This window comes from Castanea sativa, chromosome 11 (genome assembly GCF_040712315.1).
Source record: "Castanea sativa cultivar Marrone di Chiusa Pesio chromosome 11, ASM4071231v1".
Taxonomy (NCBI): Eukaryota; Viridiplantae; Streptophyta; class Magnoliopsida; order Fagales; family Fagaceae; genus Castanea; species Castanea sativa.
In genome coordinates, this window is record NC_134023.1 from 32,556,581 (window position 1) to 32,570,193 (window position 13,613).

The 13,613-nt window shown below is 36.0% G+C and overlaps 2 protein-coding genes across 3 annotated transcripts; both read right to left on the bottom strand.

Annotated features, from left to right (window-relative positions):
* Positions 1-1,068: 1,068 nt before the first annotated feature.
* On the bottom strand, positions 1,069-2,440 carry LOC142614931 (uncharacterized). Its single transcript, XM_075787577.1, has 3 exons — positions 2,282-2,440; positions 1,698-2,212; positions 1,069-1,600 (listed from the first exon to the last, which is right to left on the bottom strand). Exons 2-3 carry the CDS (start codon positions 1,743-1,745, stop codon positions 1,085-1,087), a joined length of 564 nt encoding a protein of 187 aa, XP_075643692.1. The 5' UTR covers positions 1,746-2,212; positions 2,282-2,440; the 3' UTR covers positions 1,069-1,084.
* A 5,211-nt stretch (positions 2,441-7,651) lies between these two features.
* LOC142614679 (uncharacterized) lies at positions 7,652-12,234 on the bottom strand. Of its 2 annotated transcripts, XM_075787238.1 has the most exons (8): positions 11,985-12,234; positions 10,287-10,308; positions 9,507-9,563; positions 9,338-9,419; positions 8,989-9,084; positions 8,757-8,881; positions 8,639-8,657; positions 7,652-8,152 (listed from the first exon to the last, which is right to left on the bottom strand). In XM_075787238.1, the coding sequence occupies exons 1-8, from the start codon at positions 12,076-12,078 to the stop codon at positions 7,916-7,918; spliced, it is 732 nt and encodes a 243-aa protein (XP_075643353.1). In that variant the 5' UTR covers positions 12,079-12,234; the 3' UTR covers positions 7,652-7,915. The 2 variants fall into 2 exon arrangements, with proteins under 2 accessions (XP_075643353.1, XP_075643354.1); XM_075787239.1 differs by lacking the exons at positions 7,652-8,152; positions 8,639-8,657 and having other exon boundaries at positions 8,753-8,881.
* Between the last annotated feature and the right edge of the window lie 1,379 nt (positions 12,235-13,613).

Here is a 13,613-nt window from a genome sequence, read left to right on the forward strand (position 1 = left end):
CGGGCAAAAGTTAGAGCACCCCTGGAACGTGGAGCACCTGAGGAGGTACTATCAGTAATTAGCTTGGACGAGATTCACCAAGGACGAGGTTACAGATATGGACAAGGTCACAGCTATGGTGTTTGCTAATACTTGCTATTGTGTTTTTATTATTACTATGGTGTGTATTAAGAATAAAAAGTACATTAGTTCCTAAACTTTTGCACCATCTACAGACCAGTTTGTGAAATACGAGGTTATGTATTTTCTTAAGTATTTTAATAAAGCACTAGCTTCTAAGCATGTGCTATATTTGTGGACAATGTTCATATAATAATATGGTTTGGATTTCTAATGTATTTAATGCATAAATCTGATTTCCATAATAATACCCGCAAGGGGGGCAAAAGCCTAAGATGAATGAAAATCTCTGGACGCAGGGATGTAACGTTCATAAGCTTTCCTCGAAACGAAGGTAAAGTAAAGAAAAAATAAGCTAAGGCATAAAAGGCCATACAGTGAAGCACTAGTCCATGGACGAGCATCTGACCAAAACACTCAGGTGTTCTAGGACGAGTCAAACACTAACGTCTTGACAAAAGGCAAATGCCAAGTCAAACCCATGGGCGAGATAAAGGTCTGACAGGATCATCATTGCTATCTTGAATCGTCCATACGCAAATAGGTCATCCACATAAATAAATAAAAAAGCATATGGACGACCCTTTAGTACATGGACGACCCTTTAGTACATGGACGAACCTCTAACATCGTCCATAAGAAAAGCATATGGACGACCCTCTAGTACTTGGTATTAATAAGGCTAAAGTTAAAACAAGCAATAACAGCTGTGATAGAGGGTAAAGCTCGTCCATGCAATAAAAATAATGGATGAAAATAGACATTCATTAAAGCTTAAAAAGGGTAGACGACCTCCGTCCAAAAACCCTTACAAAGTAAGCCTTAAAAGGCAATTGTTATGCGCTCATCCAAAGTACGATGGACGAGAGAATTGTTTTCAAATACATTTTAATAAAGGTCCTAAAAACAATGGACCAAATCAAAGGGAAACAAACAAATAAACACCGAGTAAAAAATCTCGTCTTCAAATGGAGGGGGCGTCAGCATTGGGGTTGTCCTGAGGGGGCTTCGTAGTGGCATCGTCTTCAATATTGACGTCCTCTGAACTCGTCTGGAGGAGGGAGCTAGCAGAGCCACCGAGTTGAATTTTGACAAGGCTAAAATCTACCTTGGGGAAGTGTTCAATAGCTTCCATACGGAAGTCTTCGAAGCCAGCAGCATAGTTCCCGTCCAATAGATCAGTAAACTGGCTGGAAGCTTTGAATTCCTCCTCAGCTACCTTTTTGGCGTCCTTGAGAAGGGTACTGAGCTCGTCATTTCTCTTTTGAAAATGATCTAGACAAGTGTCCTTCTCGATGATGTCAGCCCTCAGCTCCTCGATAAGGTTTTTTAGCTCCTTAACCTCGTCCGTAGCTTTGCCCGCTACCTCAGCCCAGTTTCTACACTCGTCCTTAACCTGCCGTAGCTTCGTCTCAAGCTTGGCCCTCTCTTTGTCTATTTCTGTGGCATGTCTGGATGCTACTATGAACTTAGACATGGCCTACACAAACAATTAAAAGTCCAATTAAAAAAACAAATAATAATAAAATAATGGCCACAATGAAATGACAGGACAAGGTAAAAATAGTATTACATACCTTGAAGAGATCATGGACAACAGAGTGCTCAAATTCCTTCAACGACATGTCATAGCAAGCGGCCACATCCTCCTCCGTCACAGATTTTTCAAACCTCTCCTAGGCTAAGTCCCCATTCTCAATTATGTTTATGGGAACCTTAGGACGAGGTTGAGATGAGGCAGGAGTGACGACCTTTGAAGGGGAGACGCCAACAGACTCAAGCATTTTCTCGTCAAGGATTTGGATGGGAGGAGCATGGGAGACAGGAGGGGTAGTGCTTGGCTTAACAATCCCGGGCTTAGACGACCTATGCTTCGCCTTCTTGTGCCCTCGATAACTTGGAAGATCTTCCAAGTTTAGATCCTTGGGTAAGCTCTTCCTTTTATCCCGAGTAGAAAGACGAGGCTGGGATTCCTCAAGGGTAGGACGAGACTGAGACTCCCCCAGAGCAGGACGAGGCTGAGGCTGAACCTCTGGCCCTACGATCTCGTCCACTATCTCCTTCCCTTTGTTCTCTTTCATAGTAGCCATTCCTGCAAAGAAATTTGTTAGAATTACTTCCAAAACAAAAAAAAAAGGGATCACTAGAAGTAAAAACTTACGTCTACGGATTGTGCGCTCTTGGGCTATGGCTTGAGGAGAAGGCTCAGGACTAAGTCCCCAGGTAGCAAGGCGTTGCAAAGTAATCAAGGAATGGAAATCCCTTTCAGGGTGAAGACGAGCCTTTTGCACTCGTCCAAGGTAAAACCTGTTCAAGGACGGTCGTCTAACGCCTGCAAGAAAGAGTTAAGAGTTAAAATGATTATAAAATGACATGCAACAAGGGACAATGCATAGCAATAAACATACCTTCAGGACGAAGGTTCCCTAACTCTCCAATAAAAGGGGCAAATGGATCCTTGCCAACCTCAACACGGTGTCCTACCTAGAAACCTGAGACGAAGAAAAACTCCGTCTTCCAATTCCTATCGGACGTGACCAAAAACTTAATAATTCTACAATTTCTCCCTCTGGCTGTAAATTGATAAAAACCACGGGATTGACTAATTTCAGAGGGTTTGTAGCAAAAAAGGAACTTGTCCACTGTGAGGGGACGATCCCCTTCAAACACCTCTCTTCACAAAATTTTCATAGAGACGACTAATCTCCATGCATTAGGGTTAAATTGACACAACCCTAAACCTAACCTGGTGAGTAGCTCCCTAGCAAAAGAGTTAAGAGGCAACCTAAGACCTTCTAAAAGATAGGCCTCATAAACTCCTACACCAAAACGAGGTTGGCAGCACCATTCTTCTCGGATAGCCAACCTAGGATTCAGCTCCTCTGGGATCTGATACCAACTCTTAAGAGAGTCTAATTTCTTGTCGTTCGTCGTAGAAGGGACTCCCACAGCACAACTGTAAATGGTTTCTACCTTGTCCTGAGGAACAGACGGGGGAGCACTCGACGGACCAGCCCTAGACCCAGACGCTGCTCTCATCCTAAGTTCTTCTTGAAGGACTTCCAGAGTAACCCCAGGAACTCCAGAAGTATACTCCTCGTCCGTGGTATTTCCCCCACTACTACTAGTGTAACTAGAACCACTATAGCTAGAAGAGTTATAATACTCGTCTATCTCCTTTTCGACACTATTACTAGAGGAAGATACGACAATTCCAAACATCTTGAAAACTCAAGGAAAACCTAAAGACGAGTGTAAAGAAGATACCTGGCTCTAGACGGTGGAAAGTTAGGGACGTTGGAAAACTTCTAGACGAGGCGCTAAGACGAGGATGTCAAATAAGAAAATTTGAGAAAATGTAGAGGGTACGAGAGGAATTCCACTATTTATAGGCGTTGAAAAATGATGTCTCGAGTTACGTGACCAACTAGAGCATGCCACGTGGCACTTCCCTCGAAAAATTAAATCAACGTGACAAATTACCAACGAAATTGCGACACGTGGCATGCGTAACAGCTAATAATGACACGCGACCGAAAGATGACGCCACTTAATGTACTCCTTGGACAACCTATGGACAAGGGGGCAACTGATGGGGTATAAAAAATACAACTCCAGCTTTGTCCATGGAGGTCGTCCAAGACAAAACCAAGTAGGCAGAGGTTGTAAGAACCTCGTCAAGGATAAAGCCATCCGCGCGGTAAGGTGTGTGGGCAAAGCTACGGACGGAAAAAGTTTTGCCACATCATACCATGTCGTCCAAAGAAAACCATCAACCTCGTCCTGGGAAATCACCCAGAAGGGAACGAGACTGCTTGGAAGCAAGATGCGCCTAACTGGAGGTTCCTTGGACGAGGACCCCTGGACGAGGACCCCTAGACGAGCCCATGACACTTAGGGAAAAATTCCTAAGTGAATATAACAACTCTGTATCACACGCATTACTTCCAGTGACCATTTTGTGAGGAAAATGTAACTCCTAAACGGTTGAAGAAGTTATCTCTGAACCCTCACACCTCCTCAAATCCAGGGGAGGTTACAAGTTTGATAACTATCTTTAGGACACTATATAAACGCCCATTCAGACCAAACAAAGGTACATTTTAACATTTTCCCAAAAAGTTGGAACTCCAAAAATATAGAGAGAAAACTAACTTTGTCATTAGAGGGTTCTTGGCCAGCGACCCCGGTCACCTTTGATCGCTTTTCTTTCTTTTTCAGGTCATTGAGAAAGCAAGTAGTCCTTTTAAGTCTGAAACATCCAGCCTACTGATTTTCTTCGCATCATCAATTTGCAACCAAATATGAGAATCTTTAAATATTCTTGAAAATCTTAAAATATTACCCCATACCAAACGCCTCATTAGTTTTTCACGAGGACATGTTAACCGAGGACATGTTAACATGCTTTTATTCATTGGTATCAAAGCCAAGTGGCTCTTTCTAGACCCTAGGATGAAAGAACTATTAAAATTGACCATTGTTAGTTTTTGACATATTAGTTTTTCGCCATTGGCAAGTTTCTGCTGATACCACTAGTTCCAATGGATTCCCCTTGGTCCTAGATGTTAGGGTTTGTGCTCTAAAATTTAATTTATTGGCATGTTATAAATAATTAAATTGTTTAATTATATGAGACTATTTGTGTGTGTGTGTGTAAACTAATTGGATATTATCATATGGTCCTTGAGATGCATTATATGTAATTTATGTGATTTAGCTACAGAAAATACAAATCACAAATTTTTTGTAAACTCAAAAATGTAGTTCGTAGTTGGTGATAAAATTAGACGTTTCATTTAAGAAGACTATAACATGTCAACTAAGATTGTTTGTTTTAATCGTGAAAATAGAGACTTTTAGTTGATGCATCTTAAGTGTGTAAGATGCATTTAACTGGACCACCGTAAGATTAGTTATTTAATTAACAATTGTCACATGAATAATAAATCTCACGACTTTTATTTTCATAAACTCTCAATACTAAGAGGATTGTGAACCTAATCATGAAATGTTGTTTTGATATATCCAAAAAGATATATAATTTAACGGTCAAAATCTTAGTATGTTGGATAACTACATGTAATGTTGAGAGAACACATTTTCAAAATGGAATTCATAATCTCTTTCTATAGAGACACAAAATATCATTTTGAGATAAGTTTAATGGGAACTGGTTATTCAAGGTTGGCCACTTTAGTAAAGAGTTACTAAAATTTATATATAATGAAATTAGATTTCATAAAATATAGGAATAACTAAAAGATTAAACCAAGTACTCAAGAAATAAAATAATTGTTTACGAAGTGACAATTTATTATGATTTTGTTCACTGTGAATATTTCATGGAGAGGTGAAATGATATTATATTAGAGCCTTGAGATATAATTTATTAATAAGGCCTAGAGTGCAATTATATTTCCATAGTGGAACTTATTGTATAATTAATGGTAATTTTGGATCTGTCAGGAGTTGATGGAAGCCCGAAGCCCGTTGAAGCTAGATCCTTATTTGTTCCTTTGATCCTATCTCAAGCCACACACTAAAACCAAATTACGTTGGCCCAAAAGGCTAACCCAAATAGATAATCAATTGTTTATTTCATAAGAGTTATTAAATAAAGTAACCTCCTTGGCAATTAAAATGTACTTATGATTAAAAGAAGATAAAACAATTTTCTTTGTAACATCTTTAGAATACACTTTTCCAAAAGGAAAGTCAGTGTACATAAGAATTGATTGAGAAACCAAACATCTTGGGCACTATGTGAAATTGGCATGTAGATTGAAGGTCTTCTCAAGATACAATCAACTTCTTGTTTTTAATTTTCACTACATCAAAGTACGCTTTCTATTATTTGTTCTAAAATTAAAAGTTGTATGTTATTTCTCTTGAATAAAGTAGATCCTATGTTACTTCCATTTTGTATGAGATGCAAAACTATGTTTTCCAACACTAGGAGACCATAGGCAAAAACGGTAGGTATTTTGGATGAGTTCTTGAGAGATGAATTTTTGAAATTTGTGTTTGAATGTTGCCAGTAGGCATTTTCAAGTTTAAATGTCTCTATAAAATATTAATATTTTTGTTGATTCTTGATCCTAACATGTAGTAAAATCAAATATCTTTCACATGGCGAAAGAATCAGCTTAATCGGGGGTTGAATGAGTGAGATAAGAAGGTGCAAATATGGATCGACAGATTGGTTTTCTAGAAAAAAAACCTAGGTTGAAAGGTTAGGGATGAACCAAAGGTGAGTCACACCCACTTGAAGCCGCCGGAGATTGATGTCTGATTGACCTCATGTTTTGACCATTGCGATCTTCTCATTGTGTAGTACTTTTTGGGAACTTTTTGAAAAATAAACTGTTTTAGTCGAAAAATGCCTATGAAAATATTACTCACGCAAGTGAGGACGTATGAAAATTCCGATGGACCACCAATTTTTCCTGCACTCCTCTGGGAGTGAGACTGTAAGAGTGACCTCATACAAAAGTAATATTAGATCAAATAAGTAGAAATTAAGGAAAATCAATGAAAAATTAGATAAATTAATAAAAATATGTAGAATTAAGGAAAGCTATTGCTACATATACACCTGCTTAGAAAAGGTAAAACTTTTTAAAGAAAATCTGTAAAATATAAGAAAACTATGAGTCTCTGTATTCTCATGCTCATACGCACAGAGAAGGCATGATTAAAGATTTTTCCAGATTTTTGGATGGTATTTTCTAATTTTCTATGATTTAATTTTTAGTGAGAAAAAAAAGAAGAATAAAATTATAGAAAATCTCTAAAAGTTGGAGAATTGTGTAATGATTAGACCACACCATTCTATATGTATACACGGAGAGCGTCTTCTGGTTAATTTTTCCGAAATTTGGGGTACATGATGAATTTACCATGATTTTCTTTGTACTTGTTACATGGTAGTAGAAAATTATGGAAACCACATTAATCTGTCTTGAGATGCATAAAATACTTAGTTCACTTTTTTTCCACGTATTTGGATGTGCTCTATTTTTTTGGTGAATTTAGAGCCATAAAATTGATAATTGGAATATATGATAATTGATTTTAATGCGGTAAATGGTAAAAATAACATGCCACCATTATGAATTGTATATTTCAAATGCAATAACAAGAGTGAAATGAAGTAACATATGGCGCGTTGATGTATGAGATTCATTCACATATTATTTTGGAATTAATCAACTTAGTGATGTATGATTATGCACCTTATCACATGATTGTGTGATTATGTTGTCGTGCATCTATAGTTTGGAATAATTGACGATGGTAAGGCATATCACATGCTCAAATAATAATAAGTAAAATGGGTGATGCATTATATTGTAATGTGCACTTTGCTTTTGATCAAATCAGCTTTGAAATGCATGTGTTAATGGGATGCGCTCCTACACAAGTAATGCTAGTTTTTTTTTTAAAAAATTTTGTTTGATGCAGCCAAATTTTGGTGAGTGCCAAGCAGTTAAGAGATGGAAATAAATGCTAAGTAGTACACGAGATGTGAATAGATGTAGTGGTGACAATATTACAAGGTTAGATCCAATATGTATACAACACTCAGGTTTTGTGGAATGCACTAGATATGGAAAATGCAAACTAATAATTTTTCCTCTATAACATATGTCAATGCCATTAATGAAACCAAATAGACACAGAAATATTAGGAAGTTGAAAAATGCCCACATACAGAAAAATATTTGGGAGAAAGAGACATTGGAGGTGAGATTTTACTATAGCAGAGACACAGGCATCACAGTCCAAATCACTAGCGGTTAAGAGGATAGGCAGGAGCAGGTTGAGGATAACCTGCAGGAGGGTAACCATGAGCTTGAGGGGGTGGGGGATAGCCGTAAGGCTGCCCATATGCTGGTTGGGATGGATATCCAACCGGTGGAGGAGTCGGCTGATTGAAACGTGACATCTGCTGGACTGGTGGTACTGCCATCATTGGTTGTGGCCCAAATTTGCCATCTCTTTTATCCATTTCAATCTTGTGCTGGGTCTGCATTAGAAACAAATTAAGTAAACATGTCACAAAACTTTGAACTCCAAAAACCCCAATTAAAAAAATAAAAAATTCTATCTATTACACACAGAAAAGGAACCAGATAACTGCCAAGAGCTTGTTAGCTCAATGGCATAACCTCTTCTCCTTTATGAGGAGAATCAAAGGTTTAAATCCCCCCTCCAAAATTTTTGTAACTATCACAAGATCAATAAAGGAACCAGATAACTAAGAACCAACCATCTCAGGGTCCCAATCTGAGTAACATTGGTTTTTACTATTACTCTGGGACATGATTTGATGTTCACTAGCTTACAGCCAAGGCTTTTCCACCACTACAACCCAAGACATGTGTAATTGGGGAATGGATAATCTATAGCAGGTCCGAAAACATTCTTAATTGTGCTATCCATCAGCTAAAAATTATATGATGCTCATGTGATATATGGTTTTCAAATGCACTTTGTTTAATTTATTGCTTACCTGCATACATGCACAAACCCTGCAGAAACAAATCAAATAAAAGTATCAGTACAGGATTTCATCATTTCATGTCTCTTTGCCAATTGATTTCAAAAGGGTGCATTATATAAGGCCTTACGTGCAATAAGTCAAATCAGCCAAAATGTTCAAGACCTGCGAAGCATCTTGAAGTTCATCACTTCCAACTATACAAGCTACTATGGAAAATATGCATGCAAGTTGTTGGAGGCAGAACATAAATCCCTGCAAAGATGGCAATGTGTCATATGAAAAACATGTGTAGCTGATAAAGAAGCAGAGTGAGTACGCATAGAATCATATATATTCATGGGAAAAGAGAGAGGAAGTACAATAATGCAGTTATCACATTGGGTTGTCTGTATGTTAAACTCATCTTGCAACAGAAAGCGTGTTGAGGCTACTGAATTTCCAAAGCAAAGGAAAACCTGAAAAAAGTGAAGAAAACACATGCAAATTAATGATTACAGAGTGCAGAAAGGAGACCATATTCCTAACCATCTCCCTGTTTTTTTTAATTATTACTACACACATTCAGTGAATTTTGGCTCAAAACAACTCTTCTAGGAGAAAGAAGTGTAATTTGAGCCAAAACTCATTGGATTTTTTTCTTTTTAATTTTAATTATGATTAGTTGATTACCACAAACACATAACTGGAAGAATTAAATAACTGAAATACCTCAGTGCAAAGACACAATTCAGGGCACCGACTTTCTCCACACCGACCACTGCATGGCATATAGCCACCACAGCATGTGTATCTATAACATAGAAGAAAAAGGAATTATGGCAGGTTCACTTTGATTCTTGTTAAATGAAAAATCCAAGGAAGAACTGCGACTAATTACCTTGACATATCATTATAAAGAGCTCGTTTGCGTAGCAAGTACGAAGCACAGGGAGGACTATCATATAAAAAAGGAAAATTAGATAGGCCACACCCAAAATAGAAGATAATTGCTTAATAATTCTCAATAAAGAGTAAAAAAATAAACAAGAGAGGAGCAATTGCATTTTTTCCATGGCAGTGAGCATTACATAAAAATAAATAGCAAATAACACAGTCAGATCATCTTTAGCTGAAACTCTCTTTATTAAATGCTTCATTGAGACTAATCTCTAGGTAACTCAATAGATTTGTGATAAGCATTTTCCCTCAAAAGAAGTTTATTTGGTAGTTTAACTCACTGCTCTATAAACTGTATCTTCTTTATTATCCATGTTAATGGAGCACTACGTTAGACTAATAATAATAATAATAAATAAAAAAAAGCTACTTATTCATAAGAGTTCAATAATAATCAATCCAACTTCCAATTTAAACAATCAATATAATTGAACAATTATGAATACCATAACACAGTTTGAATATATAAATATACACTTAGTTTTGTTTAACGTATAGTTCTTCGTCCTGCTTTTTTAGAGGGAGAAGAGGAGGGCCTCTTTCCAAAGTTTGTATCCAAACAAAAGGTTTATAAAAGAAAAACAGAAAGAATAATCGCAGAGAATCCCTACATCTGCACAAGTCAACCACAAAATCGCCTCTCTATATATACACACACCATCACAATGACCAGTAAAACATAGACAAAGCAAAAAAAATGCATCAAGATAAGAACACTTACCACCATACTGCAAAGCAACAATCTGCATATCAAACAATACACAAGCAATTCGATCAGTAATCAAATGTAACTTAGGACATGATAAAATTATCAAAAAATGGACTGCCTATTTGATCTCCAAGGGGAAAGGGAAAATTAAATTCCACATCTAATTACCATCTTTTTCAAGCTACACCAATAGAATGAAATTGGATTAGTTGAGTAGAAACTCTAACATTCAAAAAATCAAGTTTCCAATGTTTTCTTTCCCAGCAACAGGAACGATATTACGACAAAACAGAGAAAATCAGTTACCCATTCTGCCACTCGCATAACCGATCAACAACCAAGCAATTTTAATAGGCACATCATAGTTATTTTTTAAAACTCAATACATCCTTTCTTTCTTTCTTTTTAATACATCTCAGGCCTCAGCAATAAATTATTATATCAGCTTGATCTCTCCATTTTGACTTTAAAAACAAAACCTCATGTACAAGCACAACTGTGAATCTGATCTCAACTGAGCCCCAAGTTATAAAAAAAAAAAAAAAAGAATTCTGCTACAAGAGCCGCAAATTTCACATAAAATCCCACTCTTACATTGAGTTGTGCTTATAAAATTATTGGGGAAAAAAATGGACCCAGTCAAATAGCATAATGAAATTCAGTATTCTCTTCTTCTTCTTCTTTTTTTTTTTTTTTTTTTTTTAATTTTTCAGTAATTAAACAGAGTCCTAATTTCAAAAGACGAAAGGAAAAAACAGAAATCATGAACAATTAATATAAAATATTTTCTTCAATGGTGGTCATGACTTGAGATCATCTTTATTCTTCTATTCTAAGGTCAAAACAGAAAACTGAGTCCTAAGACGCAAATGTTGAATTTTGTTTTCTTTTCTTGCGTTTTCTCAGCAACCAATCCTAGAATTTTCAACAAATCAAAAACAATAAGGAGAAAAGACAAAAAATTAAACTAATAAAAAATATTTACTAAACGAATCAAAAACGGCATCAACCATTGTATGATTTTCTCAGTACCCAAACAGAATTCAAATATGAAAAAAAAAAATGAAAACTAATATCACTAGAACGAAGCCAAAAATCCTTTAAGAGAACATTTGGAACTCAAATATCCAATTATCTTCTCTTTTCCAGCATTTTCTCCCCAACAAAACAGAATATTACTCATAAATCAAAATCAATTTATAATAAAAAAAATTAGAAAAATAGAAAAATTAAATTAAATTATAAAAATAAAAATAAAAATTCCTATGTTTTTCTCAGTAACCAAACAGAGTCAAAATATTAAAGAATGCGTTAAGAGAACATTTGAAACTCAAAATCCAATCCTCTTCATTTTTTAAACAAAATATTACTCACAAATCAAACACAATATTTTTTTTTTAAAAAAAAAAAAAGTGAAACATAGTTTTTAATAATAAAAAATTTGGACTAAACGAATGAAGAACAGCATTATGATTTTCTCGGCAGCCAAACAGAGTCCAAATAAGAAAGAAACGATAATTATCCATGAGGAAAACATAAAAAACTCGAACGAATCCAAAACAGTCGAATTGTATCAGTTTCCATCGTTCATATCCAAAATTTTCTTTTTCTTTTTTCCTTTTCTAGCAATTTTCGCAACAACCAAACAGAACAACAACAACAATTACTCAAAAATCAAGAATTTAACGTGAGAGGAAATTGTGTTCATACAAGGAGTATCGGCTCGAATGGTGGAGAGGAGGTCGGTGTGCCAGAGATTCCGGTAACTCTGACGGACCTGCATTTTCTCTACGTTCTTGTCCATGCTCACGATTCTACAGAAACAGAATCAAACGCGTTGCGTTTTGGGAATTTTCTTTTTGATTTTGTGTATTATACGAAACGCGGAGTCCGTGCCTGGTATGTGGTATGGGGGTGAATGTTATGGGGATTTATATACGTTGGCGGATAGAGATAGAGTGAGAGCTAAGAAAAGTCCCAAATGGTAATTAATATAAAAATAGTATAGTGTAATACAATTTTTTTTTTTTTTTTATAACCAATATAAAATTGTATTATTCCAAGTTTGTTTATAGTTGCTCATTAAACAAAAGCTCACAACATTCTCACTATTTGTTTTGAGTTGTGGTGGTTCCAATAAAATTTTATTTTATTTATTGTGAGAGTAGAATAACTTTTTTTTTTTTTTAGCTTATTATCCTTTTTTTTTTTTTTTTATAGAAGTTTTGTGGTTAAATGATTTTGAATTAGATAATAAGGTTATTTTTGGAGGAATAAAAAAGTGGACAGTAAAGAATTTGTATGGGCTAAAAATCCAATGGGCCCAAAAAAGTATCGGGCTAGACTAGTATCCATGACAATTAATTTATAGAGATGGGTTCCTGAACTAACAGTTGAACTTGAAAATCTAAATTTCCCCTAAAGATTGACTATAAACAAAATATGAGATACAAACTGAGAAAAGACAGGTTTTATTATAACTCTTCTTCCTCAGAATTGCTGAGGAGCTTTTACACTTAGCGAAATACAAAATCAGACTTTTCTTTTAGTATTATCTTCTCTCTCTCTCTCTCTCTCTCTCTCTCTCTCCTATTTTCTTATTTCTTTTAGTATTTCCTTTTTATAATCTCATTGCTTCAATTATGGCCTTCCATTTGGATGGTGGATGGCCCTTCCCTATGATACTTGTCTCATCCTTCTCTTCCCCCTCATCTCCCCTCTCCCCCCCCCCCTCCCACCCTTTTAAGGCTATGTTAGGTAGACAATAGGTTGTGTGGCACTGTTTAGATTAGGGGTGGCAAAATTTGACACGACCCGCAAACCCGACACGACACAACACGAAATTAGCAGGTTATGGGTTGAGGCTTAACGGGTTCGTGTCATGTTCGAGTCGACACGACTAACCCGTTTAATAAATGGGTTGGGTTAGTATTGAACACATAGAACCCGTTTGACCCGTCTAACCTGTTTAATTAAATGATATTTTACCAATATACCCTTCAAACTCTAGGTATATAAACTTATTAGTTGTTGTAATTTATTTTCTTTGATATATTATGATTGATTATTTGTGATATTGAGATATGCTTTAATTTTGAATGATTATTTGTGATGCAGTTACTCGTTAGTTCTAAATTTTATATTAAAAATATTTATTTGTTTGTTTTTTCATTAATTTTTATTTTTCATTTTGATAAAATCTGATAAACAGGTCGACACGACTGACCCGTTTAATAAATGGGTCGTGTTAGGGTTGAGAAATCTTGACCCGTTTAATAAACATGTCGGGTTAGTGTTGACCTATGTAGTCGAATACTCATGACTTGACACGACACGAAC

Bases quoted from the DNA above. Each gene is read 5' to 3' on its own strand.
- LOC142614931 (XM_075787577.1), bottom strand. From the start codon at position 1,745: ATGTCGTTGAAGGAATTTGAGCACTCTGTTGTCCATGATCTCTTCAAG. The intron at 1,601-1,697 runs GTATGTAATACT...TTGTTTGTGTAG, and splicing joins TTGTCCATGATCTCTTCAAG to GCCATGTCTAAGTTCATAGT.
- LOC142614679 (XM_075787238.1), bottom strand. From the start codon at position 12,078: ATGGACAAGAACGTAGAGAAAATGCAGGTCCGTCAGAGTTACCGGAAT. The intron at 10,309-11,984 runs GTATGAACACAA...TTTGATATGCAG, and splicing joins CATTCGAGCCGATACTCCTT to ATTGTTGCTTTGCAGTATGG. The intron at 9,420-9,506 runs GTAATTAGTCGC...TCTATGTTATAG, and splicing joins CTTTATAATGATATGTCAAG to ATACACATGCTGTGGTGGCT.